The sequence below is a fragment of the Betta splendens genome, chromosome 10, assembly GCF_900634795.4.
Source record: "Betta splendens chromosome 10, fBetSpl5.4, whole genome shotgun sequence".
Taxonomy (NCBI): Eukaryota; Metazoa; Chordata; class Actinopteri; order Anabantiformes; family Osphronemidae; genus Betta; species Betta splendens.
In genome coordinates this window covers 5,698,376-5,723,377 of record NC_040890.2, presented here as the reverse complement: position 1 = coordinate 5,723,377, position 25,002 = coordinate 5,698,376, and the positions used below count along the sequence as shown (strand labels likewise).

Below are 25,002 nucleotides of genomic sequence, written 5' to 3'. Positions count from 1 at the left end.
AAAACTGGCATCAAAGAAAGAACTGATAAAAACCCAGAGAACCACTCGCCCAATAATCTACTGCAGAGTGTACAGAGGCAAAACACACAATGAAGCCTTAACACAGTGTACATTGTCATGCCTGAGAGAGACAGATAACCTCATGCCAGCATGCTAGACAAACACACATACAAGCGCTCAGATTGTGTGTGTACATGTGAGAAAATAAATGATAGCGCTATCATAGGCTGTCGGCGTGTAGGGGAGATTAATAGCATGTGGCTGGTGTATGACGCCACAGGAAATGTGATCTATTACTGTGTCAAATACACACACACACACACACGCACGCACGCACGCACGCACGCACGCACGGAAGCACACACACGCACGCACGGAAGCACACTGCGCGCGCACACTCTCGCGCACCCCCCCACACGCACGCACGCACGCACACACACACACACACACACACACACACACACACACACACACACACACACACACACACACACACACACACACACACACACACACACACACTCTGAAGGGACTTTCTCTGAATCCTTTTCATTTTGACAGTGTTTTTACTGTTCTCTCTCCTAATGAAGCCTTCAGTGCATAAAGTCAGCAGCAAGTGCTTGACAGTAAAGTGACAAATGTCTATAACATTAAACCAAAATCAGCTCATTGTTTTATAAAGACTGTAGGATGGGCTACTGTGTGTGTGTGTGTGTGTGTGTGTGTGTGTGTGTGTGTGTGTGTGTGTGTGTGTGTGTGTGTGTGTGTGTGTGTGTGTGTGTGTGTGTGTCAGCCTGTCACAGTCTCAGCTCCCTCTTACTGCGTGTCAGTGTTCACACGTTCCATATTTCTGAAGGTGACTGGAATTGTTGAAGGTGAAGCTGTCAGTCAGAGTTGTGGTAATCACAGAGCCCTTCAGTCACGAGCTGATTGTAATAACACACTCTTGTACGAGCCATTGTAGGAATCAAAAGGTTTTGATGTGTAAAACTAAATGGTTCCTTTGAGGGAATAAAGCAGACAAATACTTAAATACATAAGAAGAACCTGCAGAAATATCAGAATTTATGAACACCCAAACAAAAAATGACACATTTAAGTGAGGTGAAATTATTTATTACTATAATTTACAATTATTTTACTGATTTTCTTTCAGTGAAATGCTGTAAAGTTCACTATTTGATTGTGAACGCACTCTGCATAAACTATAAACCAGCCACTGTTTAAAATCATGTTAACTTCTGTTTGTTGCCTGCAGAGAAATGAGCTGTATCCACTTTTAACAGCTGGGTCACATGAACACAAATATATCCGCTGGGCCATTTCATCATCACATGCATGCTTTTTATTTCTATGTCTGTTTATTTGCCGCCGCGGTCTGGTTGAAGTTACAGTGTTTCACCAGTAGACGTCACTCCAACTCTACTCTAAAGCAGCCACACCATGCACAGTGGCGGAGGAGGTCGGCCAGCTATAGAGAAGAGGAGAGTGGAGGTGGAGGGAGTGGGTCGGGAAAAATACTGAAATTCAACTAATTGCCAAATATTTGCTTTGCGCTGACAAGAGCTGCTTTTATTAGTAATGAGACACCTTATTCGAGCCTCTCAACCCCCCCACCCCCCTCCCCAACCCCAACCCCAAGGCCCTGTCTTGATCTCACCGCACTCCTCCTCACTTCATCACCGCTGCCCCCATCATCTATCGCGCTCTGATATTTTCCATTAGTAATGAGTCACTTGCCACCATCTCCAGATATTAGCGACTGAGAAACAGGAAGAAAAAAGAACTTTTGAAGGTTGAATTTTAAGTGAGCTTTTTACTTATTAGACCAGAAAAGAGAAGTCAGAGACGAGTGTGGTGGCGTCGGCATGTGTTAGGAGAAATATATAAAATAAGTTTCGATGAGATCTTTTACTTTTCTACCTGTCATACTCTTCCTCTCTTATTGCCAACACAATGTCACATTAATATCCATAGCGTTTGCATTTACCTTTAGCCTTTCCTTAATGCTTTATTGAATTGTGAATCCAACATGCTTCATCTTTGGAGCCGGTCTTCGCCCCCTGTTTTGGTGCACAGCACTGAGATGCTAAGATTGTTCAGGGCACAGTGAGTTACTGACCACTACATTATGAAATCTACGATCTCATTGTCAGTGGTTCAGCTTAGATTGATGGGAATGCAGGCGTACTATATGTACTACTAATTTGAGGACGCAAACCTATTTTTGTGTCTGTACATGCTCAAATTTTAATTGTGATGTTCTGAATGAAGATGAAAACACAGCATCTACTGTGGCGGCAGGCTCGAGTTCAAAGCTTCAGAAGTCTCCTGAGTGACATTACGAAAACAATGTCTATCCTTGTGTTTGCCATTTTCCCCGATCGTTCCGCCCTCCTGTCAGCTCCGTCTCTCTATCCATTTTTCTTTCTAGTGAGACTCTCGTCATGGTGGCTGAAGGCAACGCTTTCTGCTCTGTCGGTTACAATAAGCGGATGTGTACGGTCTGTGTGCTGTAGGTGTGTGTGGGCATGCGAGATGCATCAACCCATTACCCTGGGTCATTGCAGGGTGAGAGCACACCCTAATTCAATCAAACGCACCCTGTGCATGAAATCAAGCTTTGCTAACATGTGCTAACTCTGGATAAGCTGTGCTTGGTTTAGGCTGTCATGTTGAGTTGGGGTGACCCTGCTAGCTTTGTGGCTTCAGGCCGGAGACGCTACAAAGGTCTGCTGGCTAGTTTTTCTGGTTAGTGCTTAGTGAACCTGCGAACACCAGAGCTGAGCAATGATTCTTTGCAGAATTGTCCCTTCAAGACAAAGTTTTTACTGTACTGTACACACAAGCATCCGACAACCATGGCACTATACACCTATCAGCCCAAAGCTAAAAACACTGACAGATGACGAATATAACATTGATCATCTTGTTACAATAGCACCTGTCGAGGTGCGGGACCTACCGACCGGGAACAGTCAGTTCTTGAAGTCGACGTGTTGAAAGCAAGAAACAAATAGACAAGCGTAGGGGAGTGAGTGACAGGCGTTAGATTGGATTGTGATGGCTAGACGGCTGGGTCAGAACATCTCCAGCGTGTCAGGAACTATCAAAAGAGATACAAGGAAGGATGAGCGGTGGAGATGAGAGAGGCTCCCAGGGCAGAGTGTGGGAGTGCAGTTAGACATCCTGGCCCACACGTCCTGCTGCAAACCCCCTATGATGGGGAAGGAGGCGTCAGAACTAGACTGAGGACAGCAGATAACGGCGTCTTTTGGATCACGTGGTCGAATGTGAGCGTGTGTGTTGTTTACCAGGGTGGAATGAACCAGGGTGAAACTGAAAGCTATGCAAGGGGCAGAAACCTTCAAACATTCTGTGGGGTCCATGACTTCACAAAGGCTGAACACAGTATAATGTACAGTAGGACAAAGGACACTAATACCCTGATGAGTCTAGATGGGGGTGTCCGACCCTGGTCCTCCAGAGCCACAGTCCTGCTGCTTTTCCAACTCTCCGCGTCCCAGCTAATACTGATCACCTTGACCAGGTGTGTGCAGTCGATCAGCAGCTAACTCACACCTGATCAAAGTGATCAGCAGGGAGAGCTGGTTTCCTTCCTTGGTTTCCTTCTTAGAAGCATGCATGTCAGAGAGGAACCTTTAGGCTGCGAGGATAATGATTTGTGGATTGCTGTAGTTTGGCACCGATAATCAAATCTCAATATCTGAGATGTGACGCGAGAAAAGGTGACAGAAGATCGAAAGAGAGAGAAAGGCGCTTGAAACGCCCAGCGCAAGATGGAGAGCAGTGAGAGAGGCGTGTGTGTAAAATGATTCAATATAAAAGGAAAATCAATCCATACACTACGAGGTCGAAGGAAGCTGTACCAACTACAGGACTATAGGCGGCAAAAGCCAAACAATGATTAACTGAGGAGATGATAGAAAATAAAGTATCAAACCTCACATGCACCAATTTCCTGGTTTTATCCAAGTAAGTGGGTAATGACGACCCTGCAATCCTCATCCTGATTCCCTCTGGTGGTGTTTGTGTGTGTGTGTGTGTGTGTGTGTGTGTGTGTGTGTGTGTGTGTGTGTGTGTGTGTGTGTGTGTGTGTGTCCCTGGGGTGCTAGTTAAGTATAGTAAGATAGATCTGACACCCAAGGCATTCAGCAGGAGTCAGATGGGAGAGAGAAAGACCTTTTTTTAGTCCTCCTCCTCTCTCTATCATTTTCTTTCCACTTCGTCTCTCCCACTTCTCCCGTACACCCCTCACCTTCGCCATCTTTATTATTTCTCTGCCGGCATCTATTATTCCTGCCTAGTTCTCAGTTTCTCTTGTCTCCTGCCGTTTTTGTGGCTGTTTATCTCTTTCGACATCCCCCAAATTCTCCCCCGTCTCTGCTGTTCTACATTACACACATTAATTTCATATAGTGGCCATTCAGACGGTCCGCTTTTCAATTCGAATTTGAGGCAACGCACGCAATTTCTCCTCCAGTGCTGTGTGGCTAGTATCTTTATTCACGGTCTCTCTGGGTTTCCTCTTCTTACGTTGGGCCGTGGCCCCTGACTCAAACGGGCCTGTTCGCTCCGCTCATCAGAGAGCAAGCAAGATACTGCAGGACTGCTGCAAATGTCTTACAAAGAGCTGTGCCCTCATGCATTTTTCAGCTGAATATTTAAAGCAGCAGCTATGAGATCTAGTTTGTTATTTTGGCTCCATCTGTGCTGCTAAAACAAGTCTAACATAAAAATACATAGATTATATACTGTACAGTTTGTGGCACTGTTTTTATTCAGGCAGATGACTGTGTGCAGGCTTGAATTTAAATGTTTAAGATTAGGGTTGTAAAGTGTTCCTTAATTTGCTTATTTCTTGATTGGAGGAGTCCTCTTGGAAACTGTTCACCTTAACAAATATTAGACCAAACATGGATTTAAATGTCTGTACAGCATGTTGGCTTCCACTAAGATTTTTACCTTTGGGTTTTTGTTTGATGTGCTCTATTAAAAATTGTTTAACTGAGCTGTAGGTTCCAAAGTTTTTTTTTCCCAGTGGCCTGACACTATATGAATAATATGGCTCTAGTTTAAGCTTATGCACACACCATAGGGAACAAACATAAAGGAAACAAAAAAAAAACCTTAAAAAAAAAAAGTTCAAAAGTCTTAATTTCAGCATAAAACTGCTTATTAATGATCAACCGCATGGAAATAATTTGATTAGCAGCATCATGTGCCAGGTTCTCTTTCTTACAACACGTGGGGTACCACAGGGCTCCACCTGAAGCCCCATGAAAAACTGTAGACCTGCGTTTGAACTTGTATGATTTATATTTAAATTTTAAAAAAACATTAGCTTCAAAAATATCTCACTCCGAAACTAATTAATCATATGGATTTCGCTACTGCTGCTGTAAATGTTTTACCTTTTAAAAAGGCTATTGGGAGCGCAGAGAAGAGGAGGAGAGAGAACTCTACCTTTCTTTTGCAGGATAGCGCTCCCACTGCGCCTCCCTATATGGTTCTCCACGTAACAGGTGTAGTTGGCCAGGTCTGCCTCATCCACAGCATCAAATGTTAGGGAGAGCTGCACCTCCTTCTCTCCTAAATGCTCCCTTAAGATCCTGTACACACATAGACACACACAGAAAAGTCATCATGAATAAATAAAGGAACATCAACATCATTGTCCTCAATTTTACTTATTAATGGAGATTTTGAAGAATTTATGTAGGAGCACACGAAGGGAGTTTCCCCTCTCACAGATTAGCCCTTAAAATCATCAAAGAAGAGAAGTAGAGGAGGAGGAGAAACAAAGATGCAAGATGGGGGAGTAGTCAAAATTTGAGGATTCTCCACCAAAGAGCAGTGTGAAACACAGGAGAGGAAGGAGGACAGAAACAGCAGCAGCAGATATGTGTAGAAAACATTGGCAACAGCTGGAAAAAGCCTCTCGCCTTCTGGTGAGGTTATAGTGCCCCGAGAAGGAGGAGGAGACTGAGTTGATGTTTAGGCCGTGACGTGCACATTTAAACCTGATTTGAGGTCAGATTTGGCCATAATTAGTAACATCTGAAATTAGGCTAACTAAACAGGTGGCAGCTTCCGACCAGTTTGCACAGATGGCCCAGCAGCATCACAGGTTGAAGAATGCCTCCCATTCAGCCTAATGTGTCGGTAATAGTGGACACTAATGACCTGATTCCATTTGAATGTTTTTTTTCTTACAGTATTTAATTTACATTCTGTATTCAAATAGTTGCATATACACTATGTTAGCAGTTTGTGTAATTACAGATATTTTTATGGCACATTCTGCAGATTGCTATGATAACAGATGAATTTAGTGAGCAATCAGCTACAATAACCCCACACAGCTAACCATAGCTATTTAAAACTATCAAGTGGTTCAGGGGATTATTTTAAAGCCAGTGTCTTGTGCAGTGATTCAGTGTCAGCTTCTAATAGCTGACTGATCACAGCTTGAACATCACAGCAAATTGTCTTGGACTGAGACAAGGCCAAAGAAAATGAGTGTGTGACAAGTGTGACCCAAGACAAATCTGAGCAGGCTTTTAGTGCATCGCATGGGCAATGACACTAACCTGAAAAGCCTGCCTCAAACGCAGACTGTGATTCAACAAGCAATGTGTTGTTGAGCTAAACTGTAATCACACTGCAGGTACTTGATTTTCACAACATGGAGCAGAATGTAGCAGTGGTCAATGCAGACCAGCAGACAGCACCATATTTAAGTTAATGAGAAGACTAGACAAGCCATTGTCCACCTATTTGTGTGGTTTGACTCAGCTTTAGCCTACAGTATATCAGACAAAGTGCGCTGGGACTAGAGCTGGTGCAGTGACCTTGTTGAGAATCTATGAAACCATTTTTAGTAAGAGTAATAACTATCACCCCCCACCCCCATATTGTTCAGACCATCTTTCTTCCAAGACTATGTGTCTCTGTCTCCAGTCTAGAATGCTGTATTGGAATGTTCTATCGTAGTAAATATCCGTATGTGGTAAATATTATAGATTTGCAAACACCACTGCCCTTTACTGCCACCAGCATGATCATACAGTAACTGCACCCGTCTCAAGGTGCTCTGGTGTTATGTATGTCTAGTTACATATTCTTGCTGTCTCAAGATCTGCTTGTATGCAGAGGACACACTCTCTTTATCTTAATCTTTATATCAAACTCCTTGTCCAATACCTCTCTAACAAATCACCACGCTGAGCATCCTTTTAATTGAACATTATAACTCTTTCAGATGCATTCAAAATGTCTAGACTTGATTTTATATATTAGAAGTTTATACGATTAACTGGCAGAAACTCTATACAAACAGATGGGTGAAGGGAGCTGTGACTGTGGACGGATTAACGTGCGTCTCAACAGGATGCTGTAGCGTGATTGTTGAATATAATAACAGTGGGGCTGAATCACAATTGGTCAGCCTGAAACACTGAGAACTCATCAGACAAAGGTTAATTTAATACCACGGGGCGTGATTAGTTGGAAGTTTAAACTCTCACAGTGCAGCACACTCCTGTTCTTTATCTACAACACTACTTTCCTGGGAGTGAACATTTTCACAGGTCAATAAGTTGCTTAGCAGTAATTGAGACCATCACTCAAGTGTAGGACATGGGTCTAAGCCCGAGGTCAGTAAACAGATGTCCTGATGAAGTAAACCCTGTCATCTTCACAGCTGCTGGGCTCACTATTTAAAAAGAAATGCAATTGCAGGCTGTACTCAAATAAAGCAGAGAGGATGTTCGGTAATCAGACATAAAGCTAACACTTATAGTAATGAATGCTTTGTGACTGTTGCTGGTAAAGGTTTTATTCAGAGGGCCATAATATATTACAGGTAGAAGACAAAGCCTGAGGTTAGTCAGATTTATTTAGGAGAGCGAGACAAGGCCAACAGTGAGGTTATGACTCAGACTGTCTGTTGTGAACATCCATCACAGCATACGGTGCCGAGCCCTGCACTGCAGCTGCATCATCTACTATTCACCTTTGTAATGAGGGATTAACAACACATTACATCTGAACACAACTAATGGCGCTAAACTGTTGACCTGTTTACTTACTACGACTTTTTTAAGTGCAGCGCTATCGTGACCTCTACGAATGATGAAGAGAGCTCATCTTTAATGCATAATGCTGCCACATACAGTATATGATGTACTGTACAACCACACATACACAACAGCACTGCTTGCTGATTTAGCACCTGCACTGGCTAAATCAGTGCACAGAGTAAATATTTCATTTAGTGACTGAAGCACTGCAGCAAGCTGCGAGTGAACTTGCCTCAGATGCAGATGCCCTCTGATCCAGGCTCTGCCATGCCTGCTCTGCTGTCCCCACGGACATTACAGCAATAACTTACACTAAAAATAAGGATTTTTTTGCTTTAAGATCGCTGTAGAAAATCCTCACTTGTCTATATACTGTATGATCAGCTGATGTCATCAGACTTGAATAATGTAAAAACATGACCAGTGGAATCAGTGTCAGTTTTCTGTGATTGGGAGCTCTGATACTCTTTTTCTTGGTAAACAGATTAAAAATATATTCAACAAAGTAAAAGGGAGCACCATTTCAAATAATGTTAGACATAAATATTAATTAGCATATAGGCTTTAAGAGATTTAGTTTATTTAACATAATGTAATAATAATAAACTCATAGTTATAGTGTGTTTTCCCTGAGGGGAATGACCAAAGTCTATTTAATGAATAAGTACAGTATCAAATAAATAAAATAAGTTCTGTTTACCATAAGTATCATTTTTTGGTTCCACACCATGACAGGGATCATGTATGTGTGTTAGACTGAGTGATCTCCACGTAGTTAGCGCCCTGCAGACAGTCACGCTTTTCATAATAAAGCCCAATGTAATTGGTCCCAATAGGGGGGCCAATAAATTTAGTTTAACTTTATTATTATTATTCAGGATTTTTTGAAAAGTTGAGAGGAAATGTGTCAGAGAACCCTGAGTGAGTCATAAATCTCGAGGGAGCTAAATTAGATGCTGACAGAGTGAGGACTGTAGCCTGAGTTGATTCTTTTCAGAAATTAATTAACAATAGAAACCTGTAAACCTGAGAGGGAGTAATTGATACTTGTCTTGCAGAGTCGTGCAGGAGGAAAAAAAGAGCAGAAATACTGGGATTTTTTTTTGCCCCCAGAGGATGATTACAGGTTCATGCTACACACATGCTGTACAGGCAAGAGACATTCATGTATTTACCTGACTTCACTCTCTTTAATGTGTCCTGCTAGCTCTTCAACAAACTTGTCCCCTTTCATCCAATAGATGATAGGCCTCCTGTTTTCTCCACTGTAGCCAAAAAAGGCCTTGCAGTCCAGACTGAGAGGCATACCTGCAACACACAGCACATCACTGTCAGGCTACGGACAGAATGACAGACAGCAAAAACCCTCTATGATGGCAACATTGTTCTTGGAGCTCAGTCAACTATATAAAAATCCATCCATCAGTGTCACAGCATCACTGTCTACATGTTATGGATTACAGCTTAGTATGTACATTTTGCATTAACACTGAATGTTGGCGCCGCGAGTAAGTAAGTTATGGGTCGATATGGACACACTCCAGGCAAAGCGCTGAAGTGGGCTGTTTAATAGACTATATATCTGCCCTGGACTGAAAGCGCTGGACGCAACAAGTCGTGTGCTTCAATATTTACAATCCAGTGCAGCAGAAGAAACAAGGATTTAAGCTGAGACAGTATCCACACTCATCCTCCTGTAAGACCTTGAAACCACCACTCTGTGATTACTGCTATCAATAGTGATGATGGAGTATTAACGAGCATTCTAACGAGTGCTACCTCATTAGGCAGTCAATTAGCAGATAATTATGACAGACCTGGGTATCGTCATAATGACGGCTCTATCAGCCAGTGAAGAGCCAAGCAGAAGCCGGATGCTAAAGTTTGTTGTCAGACCTGCATGGTATTACAGAAAGCAGCAAATGCAGGTGGCTCTGTTGTTCACGGTTACTATATACTCATTACTGTAATCTGTATTTTCTAATACTGAAAATAATAACTTGCTCCCACACTGGGTGTAGACTGACTAAACATCCGGCTGAAGATGAAAGTGTTTTTATATAGATACGTCAGATGATGGCTGTACAGTATGTGTGGTCTCATCGCATCATTCATCCTGACTGATGGGAAACAAGGAGATAACAGAAGCTCTGATGTCTGCCTGTCTCCAAAATTTATCATTTCTAACAAGATGACAGACAATGTGGTGTGCAAAGCCTTGCGTGACCGCTTGTGTGACGGTGGCTCTTTATAGCAGGACGAATTCTACTGTATGTTAGAGCAGCACACACATGCACGCACGCACACAAGCACGCACACAGTGTGTAAAAAACTGAATTACACTGAGATTAGTGTAGCTTGTTTGTGTGTGTGTGCGTGCTCCAAAGTAATTGATTAGCACCCTGAGGGTGTGTTTGTGTTCTCAGCATGTTATGGTGATTAAAATCATCAACTTGGTTTGCACTTATGTGGCAGAAGGGTGTGTGTGTGTGTGTGTGTGTGTGTGTGTGTGTGTGTGTGTGTGTGTGTGTGTGTGGCCAGCAATCAACCACAAACACTGGAATGGAGCGCACGTTTCATACAGTGAGTCGAGTCATCGTTTCTGCTTGTGGCTAAAGCAGCGTGGTGTTTATAAGAACCCTGGTGGAAAAATTATGTTGTTACCATCTCTGTCCAAAAAGGACTTTATTCAAGTGATTGATGGCAGCTTTGTCAAGTCGGTGCCTCATCACTTCGCACCGCTGCCAAGTGTGATCGCACCTAGATGTCGTTTCCTTTTGGCGTGAACAACATTGGAAGAACTTGCTCGGCCCGATCACAAGTCAGTGTGCAAACAAAACACATCTGATCTGGTTCCAGTCTCTGGACCTTCAGTACAGCTTTACACACACATATATATGAGCTTATAATAGTGTGAGTCCAGACTATGGTACATTAGTCTAGCAAGAGGAACTGCTTGTTGTCAGACATCGGCAACACCTGCTTCCTTCAGTTAGGTTATTTTCTGTAGTTCATGTGGAAAACCACAACCACAGCCTGTTTGTGTATATACATGTATATATACATGTATATATATATATATATATATACATATATATATATACATATATATACATATATATATATATACATACATACATACATACATACATACATACATACATACATACATACATACATACATACATACATATATATATATATATATATATATATATATATATATATATATATATATATATATATATATATATATATATATATATATATATATATATATATATATATATATATATATATATATGTGTGTGTGTGTGTATATATGTGTGTGTGTGTGTGTGTGTGTGTGTGAAGCACAGAAGGGCATTGGTAAGGATACCAGAGGAGCCAAACACCAACTCCTGGTAGACAGAACAGTCGCCCAAAACTGCAGAATGCGACACACCAACCTGTGCACAGCCTGGATCGACTACAAGAAAGCCTATGACTCAATGCCACACACATGGATCACTGAATGCTTGGAGCTGTACAACATCAACAGAACTCTAAGGGCCTTCATTGCAAACTCGATGAGGTTGTGGAGAACCACCCTTGAAGCCAATGGGAAGCCACTTGCCCAAGTATCCATCAAATGTGGCATATACCAAGGAGATGCACTGTCCCCACTGCTGTTCTGCATAGGTCTGAACCCCCTCAGCCAAATAATAAACAAGACTGGCCATGGATACCGACTCCGGAACGGGGCCACCATAAGTCACCTCCTCTACATGGACGACATCAAGCTGTACGCCAAGAGTGAGCGAGACATCGACTCGCTGATCCACACCACCAGGATCTACAGCTCGGACATCAGGATGTCATTCGGACTCGAGAAATGTGGGAGGATGGTGACAAAGAGAGGCAAGGTAATCCACACAGAAGGGGTCTCACTCCCAGAAGGAACAATAGCAGACATTGAGGACAATTACAAGTACCTTGGAATACCACAGGCAAACGGCAACCTTGAACAGGCAACAAGGAATGCGGCAACAGCCAAATACCTCCAACGAGTAAGGCAAGTCCTAAGAAGCCAGCTCAATGGCAAGAACAAATCCCGGGCAATAAACAGCTACGCTCTGCAAGTGATCAGATACCCTGCGGGAATAATAAGGTGGCCAAAGGAAGAGAAGCAGGCCCTGAGCACCAGAGCCATAGAGGCCCAGATCTACCACACCAGACAAGACCCAAGGTGTAGACTGTGCAAAGAGGCCCCAGAGACGGTCCAGCACATAACTGCAGGGTGTAAGATGCTGGCAGGCAAAGCATACATGGAACGCCATAACCAAGTGGCTGGCATAGTATACAGGAACATCTGCGCGGAGTATGGACTGGAAACCCCAAGGTCAAAGTGGGAAACACCTCCCAAGGTGGTAGAGAACGAGCGAGCCAAGATCCTGTGGGACTTCCAGATCCAGACTGACAGAATGGTAATGGCGAACCAACCAGACATTGTGGTGGTGGATAAAGAGCAGAGGAAAGCCGTAGTGGTGGATGTGGCAATACCAAGCGATGGCAACATCAGGAAAAAGGAACATGAGAAACTAGAGAAATACCAAGGGCTCAGAGAAGAACTGGAGAAGGCTTGGAAGGTGAAGGCCACAGTGGTGCCTGTGGTGATCGGAGCACTAGGGGCTGTGACCCCCAAACTGGAGGAGTGGCTACGACAGATCCCTGGAAAAACATCCGAAATCTCAGTCCAGAAAAGTGCAGTCCTAGGAACAGCAAGGATACTGCGCAGAACCCTCAAGCTCCCTGGCCTCTGGTAGAGGACCCGAGCTTGGAAAGTGGATGAGACCACCCGCGGAGGGTGAGAATAGAGTGTATATATATATATATATATATATATATATATATATATATATATATATATATATATATATATATATATACATATTTTTTTTTTTTCTACAGTAATTATTAACTTCCAAACAACTGACTTGTATCTTGTTTTTCAAAATTACATGTGCTTACAGACCTAAAGTAAAATTATGACATGTACCGTAAGGTAAAATGTGTGACTCATAACAACAAACCCACAAATGAAGGTCACCCAGCTGGCATTTTCACCTTATTAAGCCCTTTTCTGTAACAAACCAACTCCACCCGAGGTGTAGAATGCGAATGCCTTATTTTAACAGAAAATCACAATGAAGGCTAGAAATAACTTACAGAAGCGACAGGACACAGAGCAATTAAAAATATTGCTCAAAGCAAAACTAACAAAAAGCAGTTACAGGCACAGGTAGGAACAGAGGAGCTGTCCAAATCCTGAATGCCAGGAACTAAAACCCACTACCTGAATCCTAGACCCCAGCCCATGATAGGAGGAGCAAAACCACCACATTTTTCAGCAGCAGCAGCCGCAGCGACAGCCTCGTGTTTATAGTGAAGCTCTAGACAAATCCACCAAACGACATCTGCCCGATACTTGACAGTAGACTGATAAAGTTAGACACTAGTCGGTGAAACATAATGGAGCGTTTAGCAGCTAAAGAGCCACATTTGTCCCTCGGGGCTTTCCGGGGATGCAATCAGAGCTAAGATGAGAAGAAATGTGCGACTTACATTTGTCACATAGCCAGAAACATGATTCTACATGAATAGCAATGTTGCTTTGTATCTGCCAACAAGATGTGATTTATATGGCTGGAAATATCTCTTCATGTACCACTTGTGTTTACATTTATATTATATCAGCGTTACTGTATGACTAATGAAGTAAAAAACAAACAGGATGAGCTGTGGTATCAAACAAAGCCGTAAGTGACCTCGTGACGACAGCCTCCATAAATCCCTAAATGGACTGATATCGAGGGTGCTTGGTGTTGAACAGGACCAGAGAAGGTGGGAGATTCATAGAAACAGAGTGTGTCCTTTGCCTCCTGCTCTGTAACTACTGTAGCCGCTGCTCACATCATTAGCCTGTTCCACTTGTCACTCTGTTCTCTTCTTGCTTTTCACTTTTAGAATAGATTCCCTGTCACCTCCCTGTGCTTCCCTGTCTTCCCTCTGTCTCCGTTCCCCTTCACCCACTCGATCAGCTTTTTTTCTTTGCTATTATTGCCCATCCATGTCTCAACACTGATTGTTCCTTTCTCTCCTGCCCTTCTCTTCGGGCCCTCCTGCTCACACTGTCCTGCCCAAGACCCTGAGGGGATTGATATTTTTACCACAATATATTATGACAGCAGCATATTTTTGTGTCATATTTAACAGTTCTAAATTTAATTTGATATTGATGTCCTGCACTGACACCGTATGTCAGTTGTTAATTTTAAATGCACACTATGCCTTGGTTTGGTTTAATCATATTTGAGATATGAATCACGGTTATACAGAAATATAGTCCTGTACAGTACAGTATATTCAGATAACTTTATCTGTGCAGACACTTCTCTTCACATCACCGACAGCATTTGCTCTACTCAAGTGAGGGCTAGTGTGATTCTGTGTGTAGCATCAGAACTATTCGCTTCTCTGGCCAGCCCTCCCCCGTCATGTCCACCGTGATCTTCTACTGTCTGCCACGCTCTGCACAGCTCAAGTATTTGTTATTTTTAAAATGACAAGAAATAGGAAGATGCTAAGTTTACTGACCCAACAGAAACCCCTGAAATTCAATTGTGTCAGTAAGTTGAGGAATTTAACTTAAAGTTTTAACTAAACTTTTATCCAATAGACTCAGGGTAATAACCTTTTCTTTGAATAGATGATGGTTCAAATGGCAGCAGAAAGTTTCAGAGAGTAAAATCACATGAAAGACACCATTTTTACCTTTCTTGTTTGTCAGATTTTGCTCTATGGAAATATGTACATGTACTGTATAATGTACAATTATCTTAGAGTCGGGAGGGGTGGAAGTGGGGGTGGTGGATGAAATCGGTACATCCACCCCTGCCACACGACAAATCACAGAGAATCTCATTTTCAGAAAGGCAGGCCTTGCTTTTGAAATATTTAATTAACTAAAAAAGCAACTGCAGCAAGATAGGAGCTATGCCCATTGTCTTCTGTCTATTTACATTGTAAGCTATATTGTAAATTGAGACAAGATGATCTTTGTACAAATTAAACACTAAATGCATATGGAAGAGAAATAAGCAACAAGTCAACAATGGCTGGGTGAAGGATGATAGCGAAGAAACAAGAACAAAGCTCAATGACAGAAATCGGTTACTGTTTCCACACATACACTAAAGGGATCCTACATAAGTTGCCCTGACAAGTATATGTGACAAAGACCTAAGCTAAAAGACTTGGGATTAGTTATATATGTATATTTGGTGTCATCTGTGATTCAGTCCCTTTATTAAACCTTGTCCTACTTATCACAATGATTAACTTTAAATAAATATTATAAAATTAAATTGTCCCTTTTCCCTGGAAATCGAGTGGTACCAGGGGAGCAATGTCACCAGCGTATGATACATCCAGTACAGAACGGCTTTAATTAGCACGTGGAGCAAATCTATAGGAAGACTGCTACACACCAAGGGAAGTGAATCCAGACGCTAATGGTTAACGTCTAGTGTGCTGAAGTTATGAACAAGTCAAACTACAGTAGTGTCAGGAAAAAGAGCGGACACCCCTTAGAGCAGTGTGAGGTCAGTGACAGTTAGGCCTGCAACCACCCCCTGATGGAAACATGAAATCTTCCTTATAATAATACAAATTGTATTTTAACAGCTTTCAGCTAATTTGGGTGTTACACCTCATGCTTTTTATGATTTGATTTACTCTGATAAGGAAACATTTGAGTAAGTTACATTCAGTTGCACCATTAGGGTTTACGATTCAGTACAATGTGTGTCAGTAACTAGAGATGGACACATTTTGGATGAACGGTTACATGTACATGTATAGCTGCTGCAGTATGAACTGTAATAACCCAGTTGATTTCAGAACTTCCTGTGGATATTTAGTCTCGGCACCGATTATATAAAGTGCAGTGCAATAAATAAAGGCACACGACCAGCGAGTACACGCTGGAAGCACGACGCACGGAGGATCTGAGCAGCGTGCAGCCACATGGTGGGACTAGAAGTTCTCCTCACGAATCAAGGCGGCAGGAAGCTGGCTGATGATGAGGCCCCTGTCTCCATTTCCACCTTCTCTTTTCATGCACATCTGTTGTTGCGGCAGAGAACCTACGTTTGACAGCAAGCTGCAGCCAGGGGAGGCTTGCGTAAGCACATTGTTTAATTCTGGCAGCAGCGTGCTCCAGTGACATGGACTTAACCAACGCACTGATCCCTTCCACTCAAATCCTGGTGCTGTGCTGCTGAGTTAAAAACATTCCTCGGTGCTGCACAGCGCTGAAAATAAAAACACTAGTGGTTCTAATTCCAGATGGCTCCTCTAGAGGCACAGAGTCCTCAGGCTTTAATTTAGAGGCACCAATTATTAAAACTCACTTAAAACTCTTGTCACATATTGGTGCTTCTCAGTTTAGAGGTCTGCACCTGTGGAGACTCATGAGATACATTCGGAAATGGCGAGAGGACAGATGATACAAGAAACCTAATTACTTGACCGTTTATTTGTTTATTTGACAGGCACAGTACATCACACATGCAGCTAAATGTTACTCTCATCTGGGACCATCCTCTCGTAAAAACAACCCTGTGACTGTGTTAAGAAGCACAGTTGGGAATGCATTAATGTATTATGAGAAAGGTCATATCGAAATGAAACACACCAATTATGTCATGACCCAGTGCTATGGAACCGAGAATGTGGAGTGTCGTGTGACGGCTCAGATACGTCACCAAGCTGGGGGATGTCAGATGATAAAAGCTGAACAAGTTGATTGAAAATAGCCATTTTTTTATTCATTCATTTATCCATAAATTACAAAGGAATTGCTCACGTTCCATCTTTTCAGTTGTTTTCTCAATTTATCTTTTAGCTTGTCACAATTCAATGTTTTGAGTCAATATTTCACATTAACATACAATATAGTGTAGTCTCACACGCGCACGCACACGCACACACACTAATAGGTGTGAAATATTTTTAAAAGGGCCAAAGGATTCCATTCCATAGGGTGTTTTTATGTGGTCTTGGTCTCAACAGATATATAGATATTGTTCTACACATCATAATATCTGCTTGTAAAGAAACAGGCATGTTCCAAAACTCTACTCTAAAAAAAACTACCATAAGAGAAAAACAGGAGCAGTGTTACTGAATAAATCTAAGTAAACAGCAAAATCAAGCAAGTTCAGTGGAACAAGAAAATTCATCCTCACATGCACACGCGTGCACATGCACACACACAATGATACATCTCTGTCCATTGGCTCACATAAAAGCTCACGCAGTGTAAGATGGCTTGAAGAGTGTGTATGTGGGATCGTGGACCAGGTACAGAGTATATGGGGGTTGTCTTGGTAACAGCTGAGTTTTGGGTCCTGGGCTCCAAGGGAGCCCAGCTGTGCACGGCAACACAGATGGTCTCTTCCTCCCTCTCTCTCTCTCTCTCTCTCTCTCTCTCTCAGAAAAACACACACACACACACACACACACACACACACACACACACACACACACACACACACACACACACACACACACACACACACACACACACCAAATATTTAAACACTGACGTACACATTCACACACATGCCGACACACACATATCCATGTGTAAGTGGGCAGCTCAGCTGTAACCTGGGTGGCTGTTCACACTTCATATAGACAGCCTGCCTCTAACAAATTATTCCTTTTGATTTTTGTATTCTTGCTATTACGGAAGTTGTGTATGTGAGAGTTGATGCTTTTCCAGAATTCCATCGTTTGTGCCAACTACAGTTTTAGGGATTTAAACACTAATCACTAAAATAATTTGCTTCCTGCCTTTGTTGCCAGTTGGACATGGCCGTGCTGCCTTTGTACTGAGATTCCTTGTAAAATCATTTAAATGGAAGTTGTTTTAATGCTTCACTTCCTTTGTATGTGAGGATTACCATGACCTCGAGCTCTGAGTTGACTGTCAAACTCGACTTCGGGTGACATCACACCTGCATCGACTGTGATGAGCCATGAGTGGATTCAGCTTAGCTTAACATGAACACTGAAAAATCAGGGAAACTGTGTTTTGTAATAAATGTGCGTGTTGTCAGCTCCTGAAATGATCCATCCTTTAGCTCCACAGAATTCAATGTTTTGGCTCAACATTTTGCATCAATATACAATATAATAGTGTGTAAACATTATTAGACTACAGCTCTAGAATAGAAAAGATTAAAAAAAGTCCAATATTTTTTTATAAAAATGTGCTGTACACAGTTTTTGATTTTGTACTTGCTTAAAGTGTGCTGGTAATTAACATTTAAACAAAAAAAGGGTTAATAATAAGGTTTCCTTTATTGGTAAGGTGAAAAGATCAATCGATCCATTTAATGTAGTTAGTCACGGAACAACCTCCTCTTCTTTCTAATTTAATTATTGTGTAATTAACATCATAAAGTACTTCTACTGCACTGGTTTAATCCGTTATCAGATTACGCACACACGCAGTTGCAGTTCTAATGATTACATCTGACATATAACTGTGACATCTGTCCACATTAAGGTAGCAACTGAATATTTTAGGGAATATAAACTGAAACACACATGATATAAATATAGTTTGGTAATGAATCTTCTCACTGATCCGAGGCCAATATTTAACATGTGAGCAGCGATATTGAATCCTCAAGAGTTCTTGCAGATTTTCAATATCATTTGACATTACAATTCTGCATGAGAGACTGGATCTTTGATAAATATGAGATGGAGAATCACTTCTGCAAATGCTAAGGTTCAATTTCCTGTCTACCAGGAAATGAAGCTGCCACAAAGTTGGAAATAGACGTATTTGATTATTCTGAATAAACCAAATGTTTGTTCTTTTCCTTTTTTTTATGTCTCTTTGTTTCTGTTTCTCCATTACTGGCTTTATCACTCTTCCTATCTTTTACTCCCCCTTCTCTCCTTGATTTATCACCAGACGTTATACGCACACTCACACACACACACACAAACACACACACACACACACACACACACACACACACACACACACACACACACACACACACACACACACACACACACACACACATGCTCTATCACCTTAGGTGAATTAATAACTCTCCCAGGAAGTTAACAAAACCAAACCTTTCTGCGTTTTGTCCATATTTGGCCATTTCCTGACAGCTCTAATTAATCAAGTCCTTTCTGCTGCTAAGCTGACATTTGATTGGCTGGGGGGCTGGCCTCGTTAAAGACAGTTTTAAATTAACAGATGAAATTAGATTGGAGATAACAGCAGATGCGCTTGATGGGGTTAATTAAATGACCAGTCGTGAGGGCCTTGCTTTAAATCTAACATCAGTGACAGATTCAGAGCTGATTTCTGCGTTTCTCAAAACGGGCGTTCGTGCAAGTAAATCATTTTAATTTGCGCAGATGTAAAATGTTGAACTGCACAGGAACTGCTTCATGGAAGGAAAGGGGACATGAATGTAGTCAAATCTAACTTGACTCTTCCGCTATTGGAAACCTTTTACATTTAGAATGTTCACAAAAGATAACAGCTTATGGATATAAACACACGGTGCAGTCATCACAGGTTTTAGGTCTTACTGTGGATCCAATGACCTATAAAGCCACGTATTTTAATTTATAATTAGCAAAAATACGCATTAATATGACTGTGATTATGCCCCTGCATGTGAGCTTCTACTCTAAACAAGATAAATATTCACCAGCATCGTGTGGAATAAAGACAATACTACGACTAAAAGTGAGCAGATGGTTTTAGCATTCATGGTGGTTGGCTGTGAGCGGAATAAAGAGACAAGAATCAGGGAGAGAAAGATAAAAAAGGACAGGGGAAGAAAAAGCAAGTGAGCCCACATGAGGTTACGAGTGGTAATAGTTTTAGTCTCAGTGGTAGCAGAGTGTGTGCTGGGAGTGATTTCATGACAGAACTGGGTAGCAGGTGATGGTTGAGTGACGGCTGTTACCCGAGGGTCCCAACACATCAGAGTGTTCTAGTTTCTCGGCTTAGAGTCCATGATTAACAAAACGAACTTAAAAGGACTGCGTGGAAAATTTTATATGATCCTGAAGTCATCTGTGGTTCGAACAGCTGTAGGCCTACAAGTGACTGGACTGAACGCAGTTTGATGATGAATCATAAAGAGAACAGGATTTCTCAGAAACTAGACCATTAAAAACATATCTGAGGTACGTTAGTAGTGCGACTGAAAGAGAATGTCCTATTCTGCTGCTGCCACAACCCTACGTTAGCACTACTGCCCACTCAGGCTTTAGTTTGTTCTCCTGTGGATTTGCTGGTGTCATAATGTGAAGTGTCAAGGTCATGTCCTTACAGTGCAGGCCAAGCTAAGTATGAATCCCCCACACACATCTAATGAACACACAGATGGACATAGAACCACACAATAAATAAATGAGGACTGGTTTGATCTGCTTACACACACACACACAACTTTTACAGACACACACCTGCTGTACAGAAAGATACATTTACTCACATACAACCAAGCAAACATATTGTATCCTAGCAAAATGCAATATACACAACAATAAAGTCTACTTAAACTAACTCCAAATTAGGCAAGACAGAAAGCATAAGATAATGAATGTTGTTCTAAATAAATAAATGCTTGTGTGTGTGTGCTGGTGCCTTGTGATGCTGAGTAGCTGGGGGCCTGAATTTACTGGAGCCAGAAAAAACTCTCTGGGGACGTGCAGAATTATCAGGGGTGCTACAAATGAGTAACTGTGCATAAATATATCAGAATACGTTGCATTAAGCGGTGATTTGCAGCCATTTTTCTCCAGAGCAGCAAGCTGTGGAAGAACCATATTTTGGATTTTAAAAGCCCCCTTAGACCTGTGGACATCATTTTCTCTTGTGAATACGATTTGAATGCACTATTGTGCCTCTCCCAAACGTCCACGTAGTCACAATAACAGGAGCAGACTGCGCTGTGCGGGAAGGTGAGGGACCCTAAAATGGACAAATTCACTAGGATGTTTTGATACAATGAATAAAAAAATCACAATCTTTAAAAATAGACGTCGCCGACAATACACTAACCTTTAAATGCACCCAAAGCACCTCATTTATCACAGTAGGGCTTTTTCCCCTTATTCCCCGTATTCATGAAGTAATGGGAGAAAAAAACAACTCAAATGCCTGCATCCCTGTGCATCAGCAAGATTCTTAATACCAATAAGACTCAATAGGTAAGAGGACAGGTGACAATACAGTACAGGAGAGGCCTGGTTTTTGTTTGCGTGGGGCCCTCATTAAATCTGTCCTTATATAACGGCCACCGCAGTGGACCAATCAGAGAACAGTGGTTGAGACAGCATGAGACACCCTGGCAAAAGATAAAAGACCACAAATCTATCTGCTGGAACAAAACTAGAGCAGATGCCTTACCAGTTCTCCTCCTTCTACCTGCTGACATCAACCACTGGCTGAATAGAAAGTTATCAGATATGACACATCTCCTCATGTCTTACAGAGCTGCCGCTACTTGGGCCTAGCAAGAACATCTGTGCAGCCAGAGGGAGCTTTCTCCTCCCTGCATTCATTTAGCTGAAACGAAACGGGGGAAGTTTGTGAGCTCGAAGATTATTTCAGGAGATAACTAAAGCTAAAATCTAAGTGTCAGACCTCTTCTGTGGATAAGAAGAAGAACAAAGCCTTTTTCTCTCATTATATTACAACGTCACAATGACATTGGTCCTCTGCATTTGCCCCCTCCCCTGGGTTAGCAGTGGGCTGCCACGCAGTGTTACCTGGACCTGAACGTGGGACCTTGTGCTTCCCACACCTAGAACCTGGTAACTCTACCAAGTGAGCTACAGTACCAGGCCACTGGTTGGACATCCTGAACAGCAAGCAACTGGCAAGAGATTAAATGTCAATGACCTGAAGATGAGCAAAGCCAGAATGTCACCACAGGTCCTGATCCTTCAGTGTCGACACATGGGAAATGAAGAAATACTGTACTGTCACTTTAAAATGATCATAGTTTAACCCCACGTATTATACAAAATAGGAACAACTTATTTCAGTGTATTTAAAGTCAAAGGTAACAGAACTGTAGTAACCTACTGTAAGGATTAACACACAGGCTCTGTGCTTTAAATTAAACAATTCCTTTATTCATTTTTAGAGCTAGAGACTTTGTGCTTAGTGTGTTTCCTTTTACATGTTTTTTAACACTAATGTCTGACACCAGTTGAACTCTACAGCAGAAATCCGTTGAAGCCATCTCTGAAACTGGGTTTCTCCAAATGCATTTTGGTCACTTTGGGTTCTCTTAACTAAATATATATTTATAGTAGATTCCAAATGTTTTACCAAAAACACCAAATACTGAGTAGGAGTATTGAAAAGGAAACAAACACGACAAATAAAGCATCAATTCACACACACACACAAGGCAGATTTTGAAAGTGAGCTTCTACTTAATAAAAATCCAATTGCAGCTCCACAGGATCCTGATCCCACAGAGAGAGCAAGAGTTTGAAGAAGAGAGAGCTAGAGAGAAAAGCCAGCAGGAGAAATAATTAGACAGTGATGGAGACACTGGAATCAATGTACAGCGAGGAGCTTCTTTCTGTACTGTGCTCATGTAAAAACATGACACGGCCTGCGATCACAAAGACCTTGTGACCAACCCATTTGATTTTGTCTACTGTGAAAGATAACATACAAAAACGGATTATTTGCTTGTGTTTGTCGAATCAAACCCATTTTGAGCTTGGTTTCGGCTCTTTTGGTTTTAATACCAGCTGCTTGTTAAACCTGACGTCCACAAAAACACCACCCCACAGAAATGATAGCATTACTGTACTGTAATGTACTGCTGTACAGTATGTCCATGTACAGTATTGTACAGTACTTGGGGTTTTAGGTGAAGTAGAGAAAAGTGGATTTATGCAATCTTATCTTACTGCAGGTAAAGATTCAATTCATAGCTTGAAAAGAAATTTAGAATTGGAGTCTGCATCTGGCTTCATGCTCCACTGATGTTCGTGTATTTGAATAGTAAGTGATCAACTCAACCTGGTTTATCCCGCGCCCTTGCTAATGTGCAGGCATTCAAAGAGCTGACCCTGCAGCTCTGAGCACACTGTTTTATACTTGAGTCGTGTCTGCTCTTTTTATTTTTCCAGTAACGCAGATGTTCAGGTGGCCATCTCACCCTCTCCCCTCTCTCTGTAGTCCCACCACTGTTCTCCACTACCCCCCCCCCCTTCCAGAAGCTGATTAGAATATTCATGAGACAGCCCGATGACAAATGAATGCGAGAACAAAAGAAAGAAAATCCATTTCTCCATGGTGGTACTGTAGGTTCACTCTATCCTCTCCTGTTTCTGATTGCTACACTATTTTTATATTTTCCCTTATTCCATCCATTTGCATCATCTGCACAGACAGCTTTCTTCATGCTGCAAAAAATGTCATTTGAAAAATTGGAATTGCCGTGGCTTTCTCAGGTGTGACTGTTCGTTCGTGGTCCCCAGAGGACTAGCTTTTGCATTTACCTGACTTACCTTCTAGCAACATTTGACTGACATGTACAGTATAAGACGGACCGACACAAACCAGTTCCAGTACCCTTCATGCATCCCTCCTCTTAATATCTACTTAGTTCCAGCGTTTAAACAGACCTTGGCAGTTTGGAAGCAGCAGCAGCAACCGCTCACTGTCTGAAAGCACCTTAAATCATGTTTACTTCCACCTTTCTGCCCTCCTTTCAACCCATTGCTCAGACTGACCCAGAGTTTCTTCCTCTATCATTTTTCAAGTTTTTATGTCGTCACAACTCTTCATCTCATCCAGTTTATACCTCTCGCCTTCAGTTCAAATATGTTACAGTATTGTTTCCTATTTCACCTCTCCACACTTTCTTCTTCTTTACCCTACAGTACTTTTCCATTCTGTCTTTCACATCTCCCCTACAATTGGTATTTCTGTCTTTTACTGTTTATTCTGCTGCATTTATTGTCTTGTATTATACATTGTATACTATAATACCATTTCCTTTGATCTTATGTGACTCAATTATTCCTTTGTTCCTTCATTTTATTCACCATCAATTTTTTTTGATATTGCATTATTCTGCACTTACACAGCTCACCAACTGACAACAGCAACACAACCATGATCTTTAATAACAAATATATATATTTGTATTTCAATATAAGACTTTTTGCATATTCTTTCCACCTTACGTTATCTCTCCCAAACAGTTCGAATAGGAATAATGAAATGACACCAAATGAAGACCGAAGACCAAATGATGTGGAAGAGAAAGACAAAGGAACAGTCAAAGATATAGCGAGCAGCAGAGAGAAGACGGACAGATGAAGGGAAGTGAGATAGAAGCAGACACCTCACTGGGACAGAGGGAGACGGACGCACTGAGATAAATACGATGAGGAGAGAAAAAGACAGAGACAGAGGGAGAGAGACAAGAGGGGAAGAAAGAGACAGAAGACCTGCCTCCTTATCTCCCCCTGCCTTTCACAGCCTACCACATACTGACATCTAATACTGTGTGTGTGTGTGTGTGTGTGTGTGTGTGTGTGTGTGTGTGTGTGTGTGTGTGTGTGTGTGTGTGTGTGCGAGTGAGTGTGTCCTAGTGGTTGCATCGAAGTGGGGCCCAAAATCCTATTTTTTCTACCAAAGTGGGGCCCTATGGTCACTTGTGGGGCCATACAAATTTAAAAGCCTTTTTGAGGGTCAAGATGTGATTTTAGGGCTGAGGTTAGAATGGAGGTTTGGTTCGGATTAGAGCAGAGGTTAGACGTC

General features: G+C 41.9%; 1 protein-coding gene across 7 annotated transcripts in view; it reads right to left on the bottom strand.

Moving 5' to 3' along the window:
• The window catches only part of il1rapl2 (interleukin 1 receptor accessory protein-like 2), a 260,188-nt gene that overhangs the window by 12,284 nt on the left and 222,902 nt on the right, over positions 1–25,002 (bottom strand). For all 7 annotated transcript variants that reach the window (XM_041072694.2, XM_029165858.3, XM_041072692.2 and 4 more), the window contains 2 exons: positions 9,281–9,413; positions 5,488–5,633 (listed from right to left, as the gene is read on the bottom strand). In XM_041072694.2, coding sequence (XP_040928628.1) covers positions 5,488–5,633; positions 9,281–9,413 — 279 coding nt within the window. The remainder of the gene's footprint in view (positions 1–5,487; positions 5,634–9,280; positions 9,414–25,002) is intronic.